We start from the raw sequence: 21,033 nt of genomic DNA, 5'->3' as shown, positions 1-21,033 counted from the left end.
TCTGTAGGCACTGGCATGTGTCTCCTTGCTCCCTCTCACAGCAGAGTGAAGAGCTGCCTCTGCAGCCCCCAAACTGCCCCAGGTGAGCTGCCCAGGGTTAGGAAGCGAACACAGGAGAAGTGATGCTACAGCAACAGGATGGAAAATGGCCAAGGACACCAGACAGGCTTTCTGAGGCTTTGCTCATTCCCATAAAAATGTAGTACTGCAGTAGTTCACAAGGAAATCAGTATCATCAATACTAAATTTGGCTTGGTTTGAATCAAGCTCTGTGTGGCCTCTATTACAGAAAATGAGAAAGGGAAGAACCTAAATAAATACTCCAGGTATTACAGGTAGGTGGGCAAAAATTCATGCCAGTAATGCCCAATTTTCACCAGATATTTTACACTGATGGATCTCAAAGTCTTTTACAGAAAAGGCAACACATCCCCAGTTTGCAGACAGGGATGACTGAGATGTGGGGAAATTATTTCCTCCAGGGAATAGTGAATCAAGAGCAAAGCAAATGTCCATGAAGGAAACTGCTGCCACCACAGGAGCAGAGACACTGAGGATGTTTCTCAGAACTGGGGAGCAAATCCCAGACAGCTGCTTGTGCAACTGCCTACTAGAAATTTAGAATAATAAACACAGAGATAATTTGGGTTAGGGAACTGGATTCAGCATCATAAACCCCAACCCCTGACCTTGTTCTGTGCCAGTTCTGCTGTGGTGTCTCACTGCACACCCTTGGAAACTCCATGTGCCTCAGTTTCCCTTCTGCACAGAGCAAGATTTACAAGCAGGGAGTGTCATTTCAGTGCTCTCATAAGCTGACAAGCAGCCTGAATCCTGTGCTGCTCGGAGTCCAGCTCAGAGCTGCCATGCCCACACATCCCTCTGACCACACAGTTCTTTGGGGCACACTAATCCTTGACTTGATTTGAACATGAACAAAGCCCTGGCAGCACCAGACTGTTATTTTTCCTTCCTGTGCTGCACACCAAGGATGTGATCACAAAGCTCCTCAGGGCACTGTTTTCCTTCACACAGTTTGTAGAAACAGCACCCTTGCACAGGGCACCCAGAGCACAGACCACTGCTTGTTGGGTAAAACAGACCAACCAAAAGCTTCCAGGGTCTGATCTGGAGATCTTGGATGGGATGTGGAGCAACCTGGGCTACTGGAAGGTGTCCCTGCCCATGGCAAGGGGGCATGGGACAGGTTTTAGGTTCCTCTCAAGTCAAGCCATCCTGAGATGCAGGGATTCACTCCAGAGCAGCTCCTGTGCTGGATTTTCAGGCCAGTTTTAGCTCATCACCTGCCCTTTAAGCAGCAATCCTTTGCCAGTCTGGTTCTTTACTTCTCATGGGAGCAGAAGCTCTTAAAAATGGTTATGGACAGGGACTTGCTCAGAGGGTGTGTGCAACCTGGGCAAGGAGAAATGAAACTTGAGTCCACACACACAGGCACAATCATCCTGAACAGAAAACATGTGGGCTCTACTTAGGGACAGCCCAGAGGAGCTGGCAGGAGCTGGTTAATCAGAAGATACTAACGCCAAGTAAAGCTGTATTTTAAAGATGACTGAACATCTGCCCATATCCAACTCGTTGCAGATCGAATGTTTAACTCAATCTTCCAAGCTTCACCTCACAAAACATTGTGGAAGTGTCTGGACATATTCCTGATGGGCACACAGACAAACAGATTACACTGATTTGGAGCTGACACCAAGGAAAGCAAGTGCTTTATTTACCTCAAAGGACAGTTCATCTGCAGCTTGAGCAATGTATCTCTTAATGACATGGGCAGCAGCAATAGCAGGGACATTAATGGATGATTCCTCATGGACCAGCAGGTGATTCCCCTTGTTATCAATCTGAAACAAAGAGCACAGGGGACTGTGAGGCAGCTGAGGACAAGTGAGGAGGCATTTGAGTGGTGCAAAGGCTTCAAGCTGATTGAGAGAGACAGCCCAGCCCTGGGCCCCAGGAGAGAGGGCACAGCACAGCCAGGACAGCTCACTGGGGGCTCCAGAAGGTCGGTGTGCCTATCCAGAGGAGAGAAACGCTGGCTTGGTGCAGCTTTGTGTACAAACAGTAACACACAGTGAGGGTCTGCACCTCCCTTTAACACCAAAGCATGGTGGTTTTCCATGGCAATACAGATGTGATACAAAAATCCTCTACGAGGTGGAATTAATGCTCAAGGTACTGAGGCAAGGAGAAAATGCTGTCAATCCAAAAACTAGTGTTGCTTTCCATTTTCTCCCACCCTTTTATTTACTTTTTTAAAGAAAACATGCACCCTCCCTTGCAATCAACAGCATACCTCCAAAACTCCCAGATTTTTGTGTAAAATTGTGTAGGATTCTCAGTGAGTCACAAAGGTTACTCTGCACTGGGTTTGCTGTGATCTCCAGGCCTCCTGTCTTGCTCTGAATGCTACATCTTATTTCTCCCTACAGCTTTCTCCCTGCCTTTATTGCTTTCCAAGATTTTTCTCATCCCAAAGGATTTCAGGGTGAGAAGGATATCAGTGGGGAAAATTGCAGGAAAACACACTCACTCCTTATCAGATCCATTTAAAAAGGAGCTGCAGGTCTATTAATAGCTGTTTCTATTCCTGGTGTGCAGCAATGGAAAGCCACACGTCTGCAGGCAGCCTGAGCAGGGACAGCTGGACTCTCCTCCAGCCTCCCCTGTCCTCATCCCCACTAAGGGCTATTGTTTAAAGACTACAAGACCATGAAACCTGAAAGCAGAGCTGCAGCTGCAGTTCACAACACACAAACTGTGCCACTGCAGGCACAAGGCTGCCTCTGTCTGCAGGGGAACCAACAGGAGCAGAGCACTTACTGGGTTTGGAGCTGCCACAGGGAAAAATGATTTAGAAAACCAAGAGAGCGGGGAAATACCATAACAGAGACAGCTGAGTTCTAGAAATGAGCCACAGTTGCAGCATTGCCTTGGTAAAAAGGAGAGCAGGAATAAGTGAGCTTTGAAACAACTGAGCCTTCTGCAACCCATCACTGGGAGATCCAGCCCTGAACCCGGCATTCCCTGGCAGCCCTGGGACTGCCACCTCCTCTCTTTGTGAATATCAGCAGGACAATCCATTTCTGAGAGACAAAACCCAGGTTACAAGGGAAAAAACTCTATACTCTTAATACTGGTTCTGATTCTGTGTGTCCTACACCTTCTACGTGCTGGTAACAGGGGAATAAAAAACTTTCAGGATAGAATTCAATGACACCAGCAGGGCTGGAAAGAGCAGGCATGTGCCTGCTGTGCTTCCAAGGTCAGGAAACAAAGAACACCCCAGGTTTGTGCTGTACCTCCATCCATGTGAGGGCAGGGCCACAGTTGATCTTGTTGCCTGCGATGTTGGAGAGCCGAGCCAGGTAAGCCATCAGCATCTGGGTGACCAGCTGGGACACAAACACACACACAGTGCTTTTGTTAGTGCACCTGCCTTTGGAGAGCCTTCTGCAGGCTCAGGGAGGACCAGAAATCACCCACTGCCACAGGCAAGAGTTACAGAGACACATTCCCTTCTGCAAATCAATGCATTTCTGTCGTTCGAAGGACAGCAAGCTACACACAGGGTTATAATGGTTATACCAAAAGAAAGGGTAAAGAAGCAGCTCTCTGGGAAAGTAAAAATGTTATTATTATCATTTTGTAACATTCATGCAGATTTCATAACTTCCCTTGTCAAGATAACTTAAAGTTAAAGCTTTGCCCTCATCCTGGACACATACACAAACAACTCGTGTCTTAGGGCCACCAAACACACCTGAGAACCACCCAGTGAACACCCCTGAGTGCCATTTCCACACGGCTGCAGAGCCTAAAGAATGCAGCACCTCAGAGTGACCCCCTGGCCAAAGAGTAACATTTCAAGCAGTAGAAGAGGGGTTTAAAAATACACTTTGCCATGTCCCTTCTGTAACAGTAAACTGGTTTTTATTACAGAGAAGCCACTGAGGTCTTTCCAGAGTCTCCCAGTGACAGTGGTATAAAGCAGCATTGTAGTCCAGAATCTGTAGGACTGTTTAAAACATTGTTCTCCTCAAACATCTGTTCCAACGCGGCCAATTCAAAATAAAAAATATATGATGAGACACCCCACAGCTGCAGAGCAGCAGAGCTGTTCAGCATCTTCACATCCTCTGTGCTTGCAGACAGAATGCGGATTTTCAGGCTCTTGCTCTAAAGTCCAGTTAAATTGGTGGTACAAGTAAGGATGCGAGAGATAGGAATGCCTAAAATATAATTAAAAGTAAACCATTGTCCTGAATATTGCTGCTTCTGCTGAATTTAAACCTCAAATCCTCCTCAGAAATACCCTGTGTGAAACTAAAACAAGTGTTGAATCAGTCTGTCTGCTGAGTGATGGAGCTGCATGATCAGTTCCTTAAATTCCATGGCTAACACCGTGTAAAATTCCAGGGGGTACTAATTTCAGCGTCCACATCCTCCAAAACAATGCAGCCATGATTCACCTGCTGCTTTCCAAGAGATTTTTCTGGACATGAACAAATCTTTCCATTATCAGCAGCGAGAAGCTGAGGTAATTGCATCTCATCATACTCTGGGTGAAGACAGCAAGCCAAGAAATGAGAAGTATCTCTTTGAGGAAAAAAACCACCTCATTGAGGAAAAAGAGCTATTTAAATGATCTTTAAAAAACACATTAATGCAACTGTTCTTAAAAAACACTTCAGGAATACTCAGTTTAAAATGGAAGCCTAGCACTCCAAATGGGATTGCTCTTGCAGTGCAGCAGCCTCAGACAGCATGATTCCCTGGGAATGCTGAGTTGTTAACACTGAGCCAGAAAATACCCACATCACTGACAAAGTTTCCAAAGACAAAACCAAATTCACACCTAAGGGAACACAGGACAGCAGCTTTCTTGACACAATTACCATTCCAGATTCAGGAGCTTAATTAATTTGTCTGAACTTGCAGGACATTTCCCTTTAGATCACTGAAATTAGGGGTGGAAAACACTGATTTTATTCATGGTAGCCAATTTTCAAATGTAGCCTAGGCTGCATTAAAACTACTCTCTACTAGAAATAAGTATACTGATTACTAGTATATTACTAGTATTACTAGTATTATATATTACTAGTAATTATAGTAATATAGTAATAGTAATATAATAATGGTATTATAGTAATATAGTAATTATATATTCTAGTATTATATTATAATATACACACAATACTCTGTGAGAATACTCTGTGTACCAGAAATACATGGAATTGCTGAGGCTGGAAAAGACCTCCAAGTCCATCACTAAACCATGTCCCCAGGTGACACATCCACACACTTTTGAACACTTCACGGGACAGTGACTCCACCACTGCCCTGGGCAGCCCCTCCCAATGCTTGACAGCCCTTTCCATGATGGAATTGTCCCTGATATCCAACAAACCTCCCCCGGAGGTCACTCCCTGCACGAATCCCACACCTGGGTGGTGCCCTGAGTGCCCAGAGGGGCCCCTTACCTCGGGGCTGTCCTTCAGGGCATCGGAGCGGGGCAGCTCTGCCAGCTGCGAGAAGCGGCGGTCGTAGATGCACAGGTGGAGGTGTTTGTCCAGCACCCGGAAATCCTCATAGCTCCTCTTCACAATCCAGCTCCTGCCCTGCACACACAAACACAGCCACACTGTCAGCAGCTCCTCGGCACAGAGGGGTAGGAGAGGGAAAGCTGAGCACAAACAGCACTTTCTCCTTGAACCATCCGAAAGCGGTCCAAGTGCCCTAGCGATATTTTCATGTTTTAATTTGCAGCAGCCATTCATGCTCACACCAGCCATTAGTGGTCCTGTTTTAATTATTTAACCATGGTGTAGCCGTAATATTTTCTGAAAAATCCTTTCCTTAGGATTTTTTTCTTCTGAGAAGCTGAGAGGCCTCAGGAACAAAATGCAAACAATGGTTATCTGCTGCTGTGGAATGCAACAGGTGCATCTGTGATTCGTCTCATGTGGTTGTTTCTAATTAATGGCCAATGACAGTCAGCTGGCTCAGACTCTGTCCGAGACACAAGCTTTTGTTATCATTCCTTCTTTTTCTATTCTCAGCTAGGCTTCTGAATAAATTCTTTCTTCTATTCTTTTAGTATAGTTTTAATATAATAGATATCATAAAATAATAAATCAAGCCTTCTGAAACATGGAGTCAGATCCTCGTCTCTTCTCTCCTCCTAAGACCCCTGGGAACACGGTCACAACCACGGGTTTGGATGTGGCCCAGCAGCATGAGACCCATCCAGAGCTTTAACTTCCACCTGTCTTACAAGGATTTTGTAGCATTTTCCTACACGAGGTGTCCTTGCACAAATGTAAATCACCAAGTGGTTGTATAAACAGCATGAAATTAGATTCCAAGCAGATAGAATCATATAAACCACAGATCTGAAGGCAGGATTGAAGCTTGCAAAATTTCTGCCAGGTGCCCCAGGCAAACCTTCAGCTGAATTAAGAAAACAATCCATGATGAACAATTCTAGCTGCAGATTTATTCCTGAGTGCATATCATTTCCCCAATTAAAATATAGACAAGATACAGACTGCTCCAGGGAACAAGGAAGGGACTGTGGCAGCACAGAACAGTTTGCTTTGTGAAGTTTTTAATATCTAATGATGACTTTTAAATGCTCCATGGCCTATTATGGTCAATAAAAAATGTTGTAATAATGCAGCAGTTTACAGGTCAAAGCACTTTATGAAGAGTCATTAATCACAGAATCCCAGAGTGCTTTGGGATAGAAGGGAACTTAAAGCCCATCCAGTCCCACCCCTGCCATGGGCACAGACACCTTCCCCTGTCCCAGTTTGCTCCAAGCCCTGTCCAAGCTGGCCTTGGGCACTGCCAGGGATGTGGAAGGAATCAAGGGATGGGATTGCTCCGGGTTACATGGGCACTCGGAGGCAGTGCCAGGGACTGCAAGTGACACAGGGATGCCTGAAAGTGGAGCAGAAAGCAGGGGATGTGTGGGGTAAGGGGACACAACAGGGGACGGAGCTGTAAATGCTGACCTGCTGTGCCTGGTTGGCAGGGCTCTGCCAGGTGCCCTCTCCCCTGGGATACAAAAGGCATGGCCTACTCTGAATTCCCAGTAATAATTCCTCTACGCTGATTTCTTTATCAGCAAAGTTCTAGGCATCAGTTTTACATTAATATCCAAAGCCTGCGAGGCAATTGCAGATATAAACCCTCCAATCCAGCTACATCCTGTCCCAATGATTTAAGACAACTCCACACTGTGACTGTGTCCATAGACTCTGCTTTCAGTTCATGAGAAATCACCATATTTCACAATCCTACAAAGAGGCACCTACACAGGATAAATGATTTGGGATTTCTACATTATGTCATTTCACTTTTGTCTATAGGAGAAAAACAAAACCAGGAGTGCAAGGCTAATTCTGTTCAGGGAGCTGTCAGCCTTCCCCATTTCTCCATCTTTTGCAATTAAGGGATTCTTGCTCTCTCACTGAGCTGCCAGTGTGACCTTCAAGGTTCAGTCACCAACGTAGGGAACAGCAGCCCGAGAAATCCCTGTGATCCTGGATCTGCCTCTGCCACCAAACTGGGCATTTCATTCCTCCGTGACCACCCAAACAACAAAATGGTCTGTCAAACGCTCCTGAACCTGCCACTAATTCCATTCTATTTCATTTTAAAGGCTGGCCTGGAGCTTTGCAGCCTGGTTGCCATGAATGAGGGCAGCAAGAGTTAAAAGCAGCCGGGAGGCAGAGCTGGGTCAGCCCCTGCTGTGCCAGGGTGTGCAGGATCCCACACCATCCCGGTCACAGGGCTGACAGCAGCAGGAAAAGGTGATGGATGAGCAGGTACAGCTTACCCCACACCAGCAGCAGTGTCTCTGGCCCCACGGGAGGCTCCTGGAGCAAGGGCAGGCAGCAGAGCCGGAGCGCGGGCAGGGAACCGGGATCCTCCTGCACCTCCAAACTGCAGCTCGCAGCTGCTAAGCAACCAGCAGAGCTCTCCCTGAGCTCTCCCATCCCTGAGCCATCCCTGAGCACTCCCTGAGCCATCCCTGAGCTCTCCCTGAGCCATCCCTGAGCTCTCCCTGAGCTCTTCCTGAGCTCTCCCATCCCTGAGCCATCCCTGAGCCATCCCTGAGCTCTCCCATCCCTGAGCTCTCCTTGAGCAGTCTCATCCCTGAGCCATCCCTGAGCTCTCCTTGAGCAGTCTCATCCCTGAGCCATCCCTGAGCTGTCCCTGCCAGCAGCCCAGGCTCCAGGAGAGGGATGCTGTAGGTGCCTGGAGGCCAGAACCTCATCACCATTCCCAGGTCACTCAGCCTAGGATCGTGGACATCGGGCTCTTGCGCAAAAGGATCATAGTTTACTTCATGGAATCATGGAATATCCTGAGTTGGACCCACAAGGATCACCATTCCACTCCTGGCCCTGCCCAGACCCCCAACAACCCCACCCTGTCCATCCCTGGCAGTGCTGCCCAAACCCTCCTGGAGCTCTGGCAGCCTCAGGGCCGTGCCCATTCCCTGGGCAGCCTGGGCAGTGCCAGCACCCTCTGGGGGCAGAACCTTTCCCTAAATCCAACTCAAACCTCCCCTGACACAGCTCCAGCTGTTCCTCAGGTCCTGTCACTTCTCTCAGAAGAGCTCAGCAGCTGCCCCTCCACCTTCTGGGAACGGGGCTGCCCATTCCTGTCTCAGAGTGGCCGTGCACAGGCTGTGCAGGCACAGAGCAGCACCTCAGGAACAATAACACACTTTTCCACCCAGCAGAATGTTATTCCAACACCCTAAAGGGGAGTATTTACCAATATTCTACAGCTTTAAGCCTGGCATAGCTTATTTCAAAAAGCTCCCATGCTTTAGGTTGGACTTCAAGTTGTATTAAGCCAAATTTTTTGTGGATTTGGAGCCTGAGTGATGAATTTTTAAGTCACATTTACATAGGATGCAATTCCTTTACAGGAAGGAATCACTGCAGCAATCGAGGAAGGAACTGGACAGTTTTTAATGCTTCCCCTTAGATCTCCAGCACAGGAAAGCAGAGTCTGGATTCTCCCAGCCAGACTCCCAGAGAGCCACAGCCAAAGCATCAGCAACAGCCTCATCCCAGATCCAAAGCACCACAAAGGTTTCCAATATAACTGGAAACTGTATAATATAACTTACCAATATAAAAATTGTACATCTTGCTCCCCTTTCCTGCAAATTCTCAAGCATCAGAAAGGTTTGGCAAAAGGATTCTTTTTAAATTTAGAGCTAATAAAATATTAGACACACGAGTAAGTGCCTGTTAAGTTGGTCTTGTGTTGTTAAGTGTGTTTTATATCAAAGCCTCATCATTTCTGGGGCTTCAGGCACTCAACATCCATATGGCAAAAATGTCTTCTTCATGTTTTTAATGATTTTCATAAACTGTTGCTCAAATAAATTTTTGATCAGCCTCTCATTTTCTAATTCATTAATTACTTTTAATTTCCTTAATTATTAATTGTCCTGATTTACAGAAGCACAAGCTTAAATCCCATTCACTTCAGTGGGATATAAGAGGTGAAGTTAAGCACAAAGTGATTTCCCAGATTCAGACCTTCAACTACAAACCTGGCTGTGACAAAGTTCTTTAAAATAAAAAATCAAATATCAAGTGGAGATTTCAATAATACCATTACACAGTTTCAGGATCTTTAAAAGGAAAAATTGACCAGCAACTTAAAAACAAGTTCCTCTTGAAAAAAAAAATCAATGTATCTTTTGATATTGCTTTTTACAGAAACATTCACAATGAAAAGCATCATGAAGAATCTGGAATTTCTCTCAGAATGGAAAATCTGGTCTCATCCCTACTCTTTTCCCATCCTGATCTGTTCTCCCTCGCTCTGCTGGGTAGGATGAGATGCCTGGTGAGATTTCAGCCTCTGCACAGAGCTGCTGATCTTTTTCTGATTATCAAAGCAAGGAGAAATGTCATGTTAAAGAAATGACTGGAGACTACTGAACTGATTTAATTTCCAGTGAGCCAGAGATCTGAACCCTCCATCACTGGCACCAGCACTGCAAGATCACAGATCAGAGACGCTCCCAGGCTTCACTTGGCACAGGAGGAGATGGGGAGGGACAGGGACCCAGAGCCCAGCTCCACAAGGAATATTTTTAGCTCTGCTGAACAAATGGCCTGCGGAGGACAATGAGCAGCCACAGCCTGGAGTAGTTTCCTACTCCCTTAAGCTCAGCTCAATCCTGTGGCACTTGAGCAGCAGCGTCACTCCCACTGACATTCTTCCCATCCTGATTCCTGCAGCTCAGTGATGGCTTCATTACCAACAGACAGACATTATCCACTGCAAATCTGAGAGAAAGCAATTTTAAACCATTCCTTGCAGTTTCATTCCCCCAGTCAAAGCTCACTTTGCTCCATCATCCCTTAAACTCTTCCATTATCAGTACAAGAATCGTGCTCTTTTCTAACTGGGGCTCCCCTAAGTCCAGGTCAGTTCCATACTGGAATATCTGTATGTGGGTTTAACTGTTCCCACTCAGCATCGGGCAGAAAACTCTTCCTGCTGTGCCCTGCTGTGCCCTGAGCAGCACCCAGAGGCACCAGCCTGCAAGAGAGGATTTGCCAGGATTTGTGGTACCATCCATTCACAAAACTTACACACTAGAGTTTTGTATTAAAGATTTAGAGATCTTCTTGCTACGTAAGAAAAACTCCTGTTTCCAGCTGGATGTCTCCATGTCAGCAGGCAGGATGCCACCCTGTCCATCAATCCCTCTCCAAGCCAGCCTGGCTGCCACTGAGCTCCAGCACACACAACCTTCCTGTCCCTCAGTCTGACTGCGTTTGCTCTACAGCACTTAGGATTTATTTATTTTAAGACAGGGATAGACCTTTCTGTTCTGGTTCAAATGCTTATTTCCTCAGAGAGAACACATGGATGCTCTCCTGAACCTTGCAGCCCACATGGAGAGCAAGAGCAGAAAATGAGATGAAAGTATAAGGCAAAAGTCACTTCAGTTTGACCCCTCAGTAAGAAAACACCACAGATAAGATGGCTGGAAAAGCAGCAGCATCCAGCAGGGCAGGTTAACTCTGCCATGGGTGACTCTTACAGCTGTCTGGGGCTCAGGCTCTGTCTGTTATTCCAGCCTGACCCTTCAGCCCTTTCCTGTTTCAAGTCACAGCAGAAAATGGTTTAGAGATTTAGTCAAAACAGAAAGCAAGATGGATAAAATCCATCCCAGGGAGTTCACCCAGGAAGTGTTTTTAGCTGGTGCCTTAGGTCGCTTTATCTACAGTTACATTTGTTTACCAAAGTGATTCCATGACTTCTGGTGTGTTATTCTAACTTGAAGGAAATTATAAATCGTTAGAACTTAAAGGGAGTTTGCACTAAGGCAACATAAAAGTACTTTATTTCTGAATGAAACACTAAAACTTCAGCACTCCACCTGGCATCACAGCTCATGGACACGAGGGAGGAATGAGCACAAGATGGAGGGAAAATACAAATGGACAGAGCACAAGGCAGAGTAGAAAATTTGGTATATTTATGTGGGGAACCCTTATTAGCCTTATTCCACAGCATAAATTAATCTCTCAGCATTAATTATCAGTTTATTATCAATTAATTGCAGTCACTGGGAAAAAAAATTATTTTAATGGAAACCATTGCAGCCTTTCTCCCCTAAAAATTAGACTTCCTTGTGCTGCTGGATTCCAGTTACAGATAGGAGCCCCCAGAGCACACGTGGGGACACAGGGCTGGGTCTGAGGGACAGCAGTGTCACCCTGTCTGTCCTCACTGCTTGGGAAATCACTCCTCAGGTGTGTGTGGTTCTCTGGGGGCGAAGGGGACACCAGCCACGAGCCCCAGTGGTTCCTGTGTCCCTCAGAGGAACAGCTTTGTCAGGAGTAGATAAATGCTTGGCTCAGGCTTTGGGGGTGAGTGGTTTTGTACAGGTACAGAGCAGTGAGAGCCCAGCAAGAAAACCCAACACAAGCAGAGTGCCTGAAACCCTAAGAGCCATTTTTCCTCCCAGAACCAGCCCATTTCTGAATGGCAGCCTGGCAGACCTTGAACTCGACCCAGGATTTACAGCCCTCAGCACGTGAGTGACACTCCTGCTCTCCTGCCATGCTATAATTTAAACACTTCCATATCCATCATCTCTTTAGCAAAATTCCACCATGGAGCAGTGGGTCAGGGGTGAGAAGAGGGTGGGCATAGCATGGGGGGCTGCTTTTCTGCACTTCAGAAAATTACAGTCATGACATGAGAGCTTGGAGCCACAAACAAAACCCTGCAGAGCCACAGAGCAGAGCTCAGGAAGCTGAAATTCCGCCTTCCTCCATGTAGCAGAGCAGTGAGGGGGTGTATGTACAGCTACAAATGACTGTATGGACCTTGCAGGCATTAAACACAACTCCCTCCTCACCCCACAGCCCAAACGTGCCATGAACTGCTCTGCACTCAACCACAGGGGAAGGTTCCATCAAAACCAGCAGCCACCAATGGCCTTTGGAACAAAACAAACAAAAAACCTTTAAAATTACTTGCCTGAGGTTGTTAAAACAAAAGAAAATCACAGAATACCAGGATGGCTTGGGTTGGGAGGAACCTTAAACCCCACCCAGTGCCACCCCTGCCATGGCAGGGACACCTCCCACTGTCCCAGGTGCTCCAAGCCCCATCCAGCCTGGCCTTGGGCACTGCCAGCGATCCAGGGGCAGCCCCAGCTGCTCTGGGCACCCTGTGCCAGGGCCTGCCCACCCCCACAGGGAGGAATTCCTTCCCAGTATCCCATCTCTCCCTGCCCTCCGGCAGTGGGAAGCCGTTCCTCTGCTTTCCTATTTCCAAAACTTCCTGAATCCCTTGCTTGAGGTCACCTACAGCATCAGCAGCTTTGGCAGACAGAGATCTCAATTTTCTTAAATCTCATTTCTCAGGCAGACCATGGCAGCAAACAGCTGACTTGTATATATGTATATATATATATGAGATCAGAGAACAGAACCATGTTTTTGTAAACACAAACTGCCAGCAAGAAAAGAGATTTTTTTTGTAGGTCCCAACCCAAAAAACTATTTGAACATCCCCCATGACCCCATTAGGGCTGCTATGCCACAGGTCAGACATCCATGACATCATCTACAAACAGCAGGCACTCAGGAGCACAGAAATAACAAAACCCTGCTGTATCTGCCACTGCTCCCTTCCAGCCCCATTCATCCTGACACCCCAGAACGAAGCAACATTACCAATGCTTGGAAAATATCACTAACAGGGTAAGAAATGCCTCTGGGCAAGGTTAGAGATAAAACCCATGAGTATTCCCAGGGAAAAAAAATCTGTGTCAGAGATGCAGCTGATCAAGCCTCAAGGACAGAGGTTGGAAGGGTGAAACATTATTTTGAAAGCACAAGAAACAGAAGCAGTTATGAGGAGGTTTTGTGAATAAAGCTGGAGTCAAAATGGAAAATCAGCTGCTTTTCTGGAGGCTGCAGCCATCAGTTTTATGAAGAAAGAGTGAAAAGTGGTGCCAAGGCCCAGGAGATGAAATATTTAAGACAGACCATCTTCAAGATCTAAAATCCCTGATGGCGGCTTTTCAAAACCTAAACCACAACGTTTGAAATAAAGGCACAGTTTTTAACTCACAGATGAGTTTCAAATGCACCATTTAGAAAACAGATAATCCTGATCTGTCAAAACCTGAGCCCTTGGTGTCAAACCTGTTCTATGGTCTTGGAAAATACAGTCTGTGTTTATTTCTGATGCCTCCATCCCCAGCCTGTGGCACACCCTCAGAGTGACACAATTCAGAGTGACAACGAACATCTGCTCTGTGCATTTTAACAAACTTGGGGCCCCAACCTGCTCTGTAACTCTGGGAAAGCCCCCACAATTTAAGGAACAAGCTCGAATCAGGTTTCCCCTGAGAATTCTGTGATTGACTCCTCTAAACAAAACTTATTTGCAAAGTGACACAGGGTCAGGCAAAGCACCTCTATTTACTGAGTGCAACAGCAGCACTCTCAGCCCCCTTATTACTCAGACAGCTCAATTACAAATTATCTTCAGAGCATCAGTTTAATAATCCATGTGCACTCAGTGTAACTGGTAGGAGAGAACTTCAGAAACTGCTGTGATTGTGTACTTTGCCACCTGGCTCTGTGCCAGTAAATATTTGCTACAAATAGCGAAAATGATGCATCTCTGATTTACCACTGAAGTATCTTTAGGACAAGATGCCCTAAGGAGGGTTGGACATTAAGCTGATTTTTTTTTAATGGAAAAGGTTGTCAAGACCTAGCAGAGGCTGCCCAGAGCAGTGGTGGGTGGAGTCACAGTCCCTGGAAGAGCTAAAAAAACTGCGTTGATGTGGCACTTGGGGACAGGGATTGGTAGTGGCTTGGCAGTGCTGTGGCAAAGGTTAAACTCCATGATTTTGGAGGTTTTCTCCATCCTAAATGACTCCATAAGTTAATGATTCTGCCTTTACACACACACTGTTTATTATGATGTGGTTTCTGTGCCTTGAGAGAGCCTTTTTGAAACCACGCTTTCCTGCCCTGCCCGCTCTCCATTTCATGTGCAGTGAATCTGTTATTTGGAAGGGCAGATGCTGTTCCAAGGTCTGTGAACTTCACCTACCCTGAGGCTGAGCATCCCAACTGCTCCCCTGGGCTGTCTGCTGCTGCTCCCTCAGCCTCCTACCCCAGCATCACCTGGTGACCAGAGCAGCTTTGCAGCCTTGCAGAGGATAGGAGTGGATGAAGCAGTTCTAGATGATTTGTCCCAAAAGCCCTGTCACCTTCCCCAGGTAAACACATACTGAAAACGGCAAACCTCCCCATAAGGAACAAACATCAAGGCAAGAAGGAATATCCCCACAATCCTCCTCCCATTCTGGACTTGAACCAACCTTTCTCTTGGAAAAGTTGTAAAACAAGTGAATTGTAGGCAAAGGGCTCCTCTGCAAAGCATCTGCCCTGCTCACTTGTGGGGATGATTTGGTGTCTCATCAGAACAGTCCCAGTGTCCCCTTCAATTTGTGGCCAGGCCCAGCCTTGTCTCCAAAGCACCACATGAGGGTCAGGAGCCCTGCCAAGATCCATCCCAGTCCCCATGGCTTTCTGCAGCGGCCCTCAGTGCCAGAGCCCAGAGCACAGTCTGCTCTCTAATTCTGGGCTGGTTTTCTGTCTGAAGGCAAAGGACACAACATTAACAAATGACCATGGAATTGTGAGAGCCTCTGCTGCTCACGAAACCCCGTCCAGGACAGCATGTCCACTGACACTGCACTTGATCCTGACAAAGGATCTCCCCTCTCACTCATCATCCCTCCCGAGGGCAGGGCCTGGTCCTCCCCTTCAGCTGGGGGGTTTCCACCAGGGAAAACCATCTGAAGTTGTTCTGTATCACTCACATTCCCCCTTTGACAAGAACTGCCCAGCAGCTCAGCCTCATGCAGCTGGGAGCCTCTTGTCTTGAGGAGGTTATTTCCAGATACCCTCTTTCCCCAGCAACACCTATCCTCAAATAAATTCCTGAGCATTTCTCCACTGGAATTTAAGCACAAAACCCTCTGTCCCTGGCATGCTGAGGGGACAGCTTGAAGTACACATACATTTGCACCTGCTGAAAAAACGTGCTTTAGCACCAACAGCTCCACAACAGTTCTTATTTTTGCAATGTCAGAAATTTATTATAAATGAATTATTCCACTGAAAATCCGCACACAGCTACAACCCTGGTTTTGCATCTCATGCATCCAGAGTTAAGAAAACAAAGAGCTGACCCCATTTCTGTCACAATACACGTTTAAATCATTAATTAGAGGAAAAAAATCTGAAGGGAGCCATGAATGGAGCAATTAAAGACCAAAGTTGAAGGGCAGCAGTAATTTTTCATGTCTCGTGAGCAGTGGATGGATCTGAGCAGTGAATCTGCCCTGGCTGGGGCTGAAGGACCAGCCCCAGCAGCAGGGAAGGGAACCCCAGAGCCCCAGGGTGCAGCTGGGACAGTGCAGTCTGCTCCTGGAGGGACAAAAATCCCTTTTGCCTAAACTGGCACTGCCATGGTGACATGTCCAAACAGGACAAGGGGAAACGGCCCCAAGCTGTGCCAGGGGAGGTTCAGCTTGGACACCAGGAGGAACTTCTTCCTGGAAAAGCTGGAAGGGGCTGCCCAGGGAGGTTCCTGGAGTGTCTAAGGAAGGCCTGGATGTGGCACTCAGTGCTCTGGGCTGGTGACAAGGTGGGGATCAGTCCAGGGTGGGCTTGATGGTCTGGGAGGGCTTTTCCAACCTCAAGGACTCCATGACTCTGTGTGAGATTTAAGGATCACAGGCCAAAACTCCAAGCTGAGCAAAGGGTGTGGTGAATCTGCTTTCAGAGCAGGACACAGCAGACCCCAGTGTTAACCCTGCTGGGTGGGAGTGCTGCCCTACCCAGTCCTGCAGGAGATCTCTGAGCACCAGCCAGTCAAACCCTTGTCCTTAACAGCTGCCATCCCAATTACTAAATGAATTTATTCTTTATGTTAACATGCCAGCTACAGAGTAATGATGTTAATTAAGCAGTTCAGATGTAATTCAACCCCTATAGCTGGCAGTTTACTTCCCCAAAGCCTGGAACAGAGCCAGGTGTTTCAAAGTCCCTCCACCTTGGCTTTGGGATCTCCTGAGGTCTGAGCACAGCCCAGAGCACCCTGCAGGCTGCCTGCCAGCTTCAGGCATTCTTGATTAATTCTCACTCCCACTGTCACTTTGCTTTTATTTACTGCTGCTGGGAGCAAGAGGCACACAGTGTGTGACCTCAGATCCACTGGAGCACAGCAGTGGAGTGATGGATTAGCAGGGTGCAAACCAGGAATTCTGCTGCTTTCTTTTCTGATGTGAAACAGCCCTCAACACCCGAGAAAAGCTTAGGACAGAGGTTTCAACATGTGTGAACATCTGGAAGGATGGGGTAGAAATACACAAGCCAAAAAGGCCTGTGGGCAGATTTTGAAAAGGTTTTGTGGATTTACAAAATACCCAGGACTTGTTACCCAGAGAAGCTGTGGCTGCCCCATCCCAGGATGGGGCTTGGAACAACCTGGTCTAGTGAAAGGTGTCCCTGCCCATGGCAGGGGCTGGAACTGGATGGGCTTTAAGTTCTTTTCCAACTCAAACATTCCATGATTCCACCTCCAAACACCTGTACACGTGAGGTACCAAACTCATGGACAACATGTCAGTGGAAGTCTCATTTCCCTGGTCATCTTCAGGCAAGTGGTGCCAAGAGGCAGAAAAGAAGAACATAAAACAAGGCAGGGGAAAGGTCATGATGGTGACCAGAATTTTAATGCATCTGAAAGCAGAGCAGCTTTTCTGAGCCCTGAGCACACACAGCCTGGCCCTGACCAAGGGGTGAAGACACACAGGTAGGGACAGGAGGCTGCATCATGGGAAAATTTGCTGTTTAATAAAAGCACCCATTAACTGCTTCTGGTTTGTTTAGTAAAATCCTAAATCAAGGCAGAAAATCCTATATAAACACGGAGAAGGAGGCTAACACATATTCTGAAAACAGATTTTGCACTGGGTAGGATCCACCTGGATGGTCCATGTAGATATATCTCTTTAAAAAATACATGAATGTTTCCCCTTCTCTGTGTTTCTATATGTACATAAAGCACACAGAAGAATGAATATCTGTATCTGTCCTTCAGTCATCTGCTTAAAGAGCTTGTCACAGGAGCAAAGTAGCACTTACTCAGTTCCTGTTCTCCAGGTGTTTGAGTTTCAATCAGAAACTATCAATAAAGAAGACAAAGAACCCAACCATATTTTGAATGTTTGACTCAAAAATCCTCCTGCAAGCAATTTGTGGTTCCAGCCCGGACTATCCCAGGCAGCCAGAACCAGCAAACCACATTTGAGATGTTGCTCCTCTGACTCAGACATTGCCCCTGTGGGAAGGATCTTGCACTCTCTCCTCCCCACAAACCACCCAGGAGGGGAGTCCTGCCTGCTCTTCCTCCTTGGAGCCTGCCTTTCCTGGCCTCCCCCTGTGCCCCTGCACACTCCTCACTGCACAGGGAATGGGAGGTGGGGATGCCTTCAGAGCTTGGCAAATCCTGCTCTCCAAGCAGAAGGTGCCCAGCTCAAACCTCCTGCAGGGCAGAGCTGGCACAAGTGGCTGAGGTTTGGGGCAATGTCCTCCTCTGGGGCACCAGGAACCTGTTTCCATCCACCAGAGCAAACACAGCCCCTGCTGGAAGGAAGAATGGGAGCAGGGCACAGCACTGGGCATCCCATGCCACAGGAACAGATCAGCTCCTGCCAGCCTGAAAATGGGAGCAGGAAAATGGAGAGAACCCTGCCTGGACCACAACAATTCCTGCTTTGGGAACAGCCTTAGAAATGTACCAGTGCTGGAGCAGAAAAAGGCTTCCTTTGCTGGCATTATCCCTGGAAAGGAGGAGCAGGAAAGGTGCTGTGGCTGGGCTGCCATCACAGCAGTCAGCCTTGTTTAATCCCTGAGATTGTGTCAACCCTGACTCGGGCTTGTGCAGTCTGACATCCCTGCTGAGCAGTGCCTGTCACTGCTGTCCCAATAATCCACCTGTGAGCACGGACATGAGCAGCCAAAGCCTCGGGAAAGGCTGCAAGTTCCAGCCCCCCCCCGAATGTGAACATCTCCATAGACAGTCCTTGTTCTCTCCCCGCCACTCCAAATGTCACCAAAAATGATGCTCGAGGTGTTCCAATACCATACATTTCACAGAGCAAACAGCATTTACAAGTTTCATTTTTCAGAACAAAAGCTGAGACTGGGCATTTTTCTGTTGTAATATTAAAGTAAGCACACAGGGAGTTGCTGTAATGTCACACAAACAAACCCCAAAACATCCAAAAAGCCATTTCCAGCCTTCCTTACAAGTTGACTGGATTAGCCCATTCCAGCCCTTTTGCAGGCTCTGAGTTGTGCTGATTTATTCTCCAGAGACAAAGTAACCCCTTTTAAATGTGCTTCAGACTGTGTAAATTCTTTGTTTATCCCTGTGGAAACTCCCAAGGATTGCAAACACTGTCCAAGGACTTTCACAGCAGCAGGTACAGCACAAATTCCTCAGGAGTCTCAGCCATCCCCTGTGCTCCTCCAGGAACCACAGGGATTCCCAATTCCTGTCTCCAGGTGCAGAGGGTCCACAGGTACAGTCCTCACACCACCCTTCCAGGACTTCGCCCTTTTATTTTAATAATATCACTCTTTTCACAGAACTCCTGAAATCTATCTTCTAGAAATGCAAGTTCAGCGCAATCTTACTTGGGAAAAAAAGGAAAATCCACCTGAATGACTGAAAAAAACCCCAAACCAACCCCTCCCATCATTGTCTCTTCCCAATAGGATTTAATTCCCTCCCTTTGTAATTTCCTAGTTTTCATGTTTAAATTTGTTAAAAGGAATCAAAAGAAGAATCCTATCTCTCCTCTTTTCTGAAGCAGCTCTCTATATATTGCCACTTCTTCTTAAGAGCTAATAAACTGGATTAATTTTTTTAGGTTTTTAAGTAGAAGAAAAGCTGAGCAGAGACTTAACCCCTCCTCTGAACCCTGCACAAAGCCTGGATTCCACAAGCTGACTTGCAGCACAAATACACCTCCCAAAGAATGCTTTTTCAAACCTTATCTGGGAAAGTTTTGCAAAATAGGCATCAAGCACTAATTCTCTTTACAGCACTAAAATGATACTTACAGCTGGGAAGGAGTGGGGTAGAATTCCCTCAGTGTAAGGAGCTGTGTCCTGCCAAACCCAGCTAAGGCTGAGCTGGATGGCTGAAATATCTGCTGCTCCAAGGCTTTGCTTTGCTGCCTGCTCCAGAGGGAATGGCACAGAAAATGCCATCTGATGGGCACAGCACAGGGGGTCTGCACAGCCCAGACTGGCCCAGGCCAGCACTGGCCCCCAAACCCAGGGGTTTGACTGATTTCTCCAAGTCTGGAATCAAACACTGCCAGGATGGCAACACCCTCACTCCTTGCTATCTGCTTCTGCAACAAGCCACAGCAATTCAGAGCTTTCACACTCATGGGATCCACCTCCTCTAGCAGAAGGCCTGTGTCCATCTGACAATGCAGGACATAGCTCAGGCTGCTGCAGTGCCCAAACACCAGGGCTGGAAGCACATCCAAAGGGTGAGGAAAGCCAAATTTGGTTTTCAGGTTTTTTTCCTCTCCCCTTCAATATTTTTGGCCTGATCCAGATGTACCCTGCCAAAATCTGTCCCCACTGCACCACCACTCCATGAGCTATTTCACACCTCCCATCCCATTCTCCTGTGGAGCCAGCTCCACACAGACACTGCTGGTGTCCAAGGGGTGATGGAATGGAATCTTCCCCTGCACGGGGAGAGGCCAGGGGGGCCAGGGCTGGAGGATCTCCATGGCAGAAATGATGCTCAGCTGTGCAGTTCCTCCCATGCCTTCCCAGTCATTGGATCCAAATGTCACAAATGTCTCAGCTTCCTCTGGATCTGAGAGACAGGGACATGCAGTAATGTGGGACAGGGTGGTCACAGGCCTGGGGAAGGGAGAACCTCCAGCTAGCCAGGGGGAGTACTTTAAAACAGAAGAATAGAAAAAAAAGAGAAAAAAGAAGGAAAAAATACAGGAAATGTAAGGAAAAAAAGAGAAAAGGGAAAGGGGGGAAAGGGTCAAAGAAGAAAAGGGGAAAGAAGAAAAGTGGGAAAGGAGGAAAGAGAAAAAGGAGAAAGAAAAAAGGGAATGAGGAAAAACGGAAAGAGGGAAAGAAGACAAGGGGGAAAAGGGGAAGAGAAAAAGGAGAGAGAAAAGGAAAGGGGGAAAGGGAAAGAAAATGAAGTAACAATAAAATGAAAAAATGAAAACAAGGAAGAAAGGGAGACAAAGAATGGTTCAACCATCCTTTAATGGATGAGGCCAAATCCCAGGGTTTGAATTTGAATTCAGGGGAAGGGAAGGGAAGGGAAGGGAAGGGAAGGGAAGGGAAGGGG

General features: G+C 47.1%; 1 protein-coding gene across 1 annotated transcript in view; it reads right to left on the bottom strand.

The window, feature by feature from the left end:
* Positions 1–21,033, bottom strand: part of ARHGAP32 (Rho GTPase activating protein 32) — a 146,370-nt gene that overhangs the window by 71,362 nt on the left and 53,975 nt on the right. The window contains 3 exon segments of the mRNA XM_031062733.1: positions 1,743–1,865; positions 3,324–3,416; positions 5,508–5,645. Coding sequence (XP_030918593.1) covers positions 1,743–1,865; positions 3,324–3,416; positions 5,508–5,645 — 354 coding nt within the window.

This window comes from Geospiza fortis, unplaced genomic scaffold, assembly GCF_000277835.1.
Source record: "Geospiza fortis unplaced genomic scaffold, GeoFor_1.0 scaffold140, whole genome shotgun sequence".
NCBI lineage: Eukaryota > Metazoa > Chordata > Aves > Passeriformes > Thraupidae > Geospiza > Geospiza fortis.
This window is presented reverse-complemented; position numbering and strand designations above follow the sequence as displayed.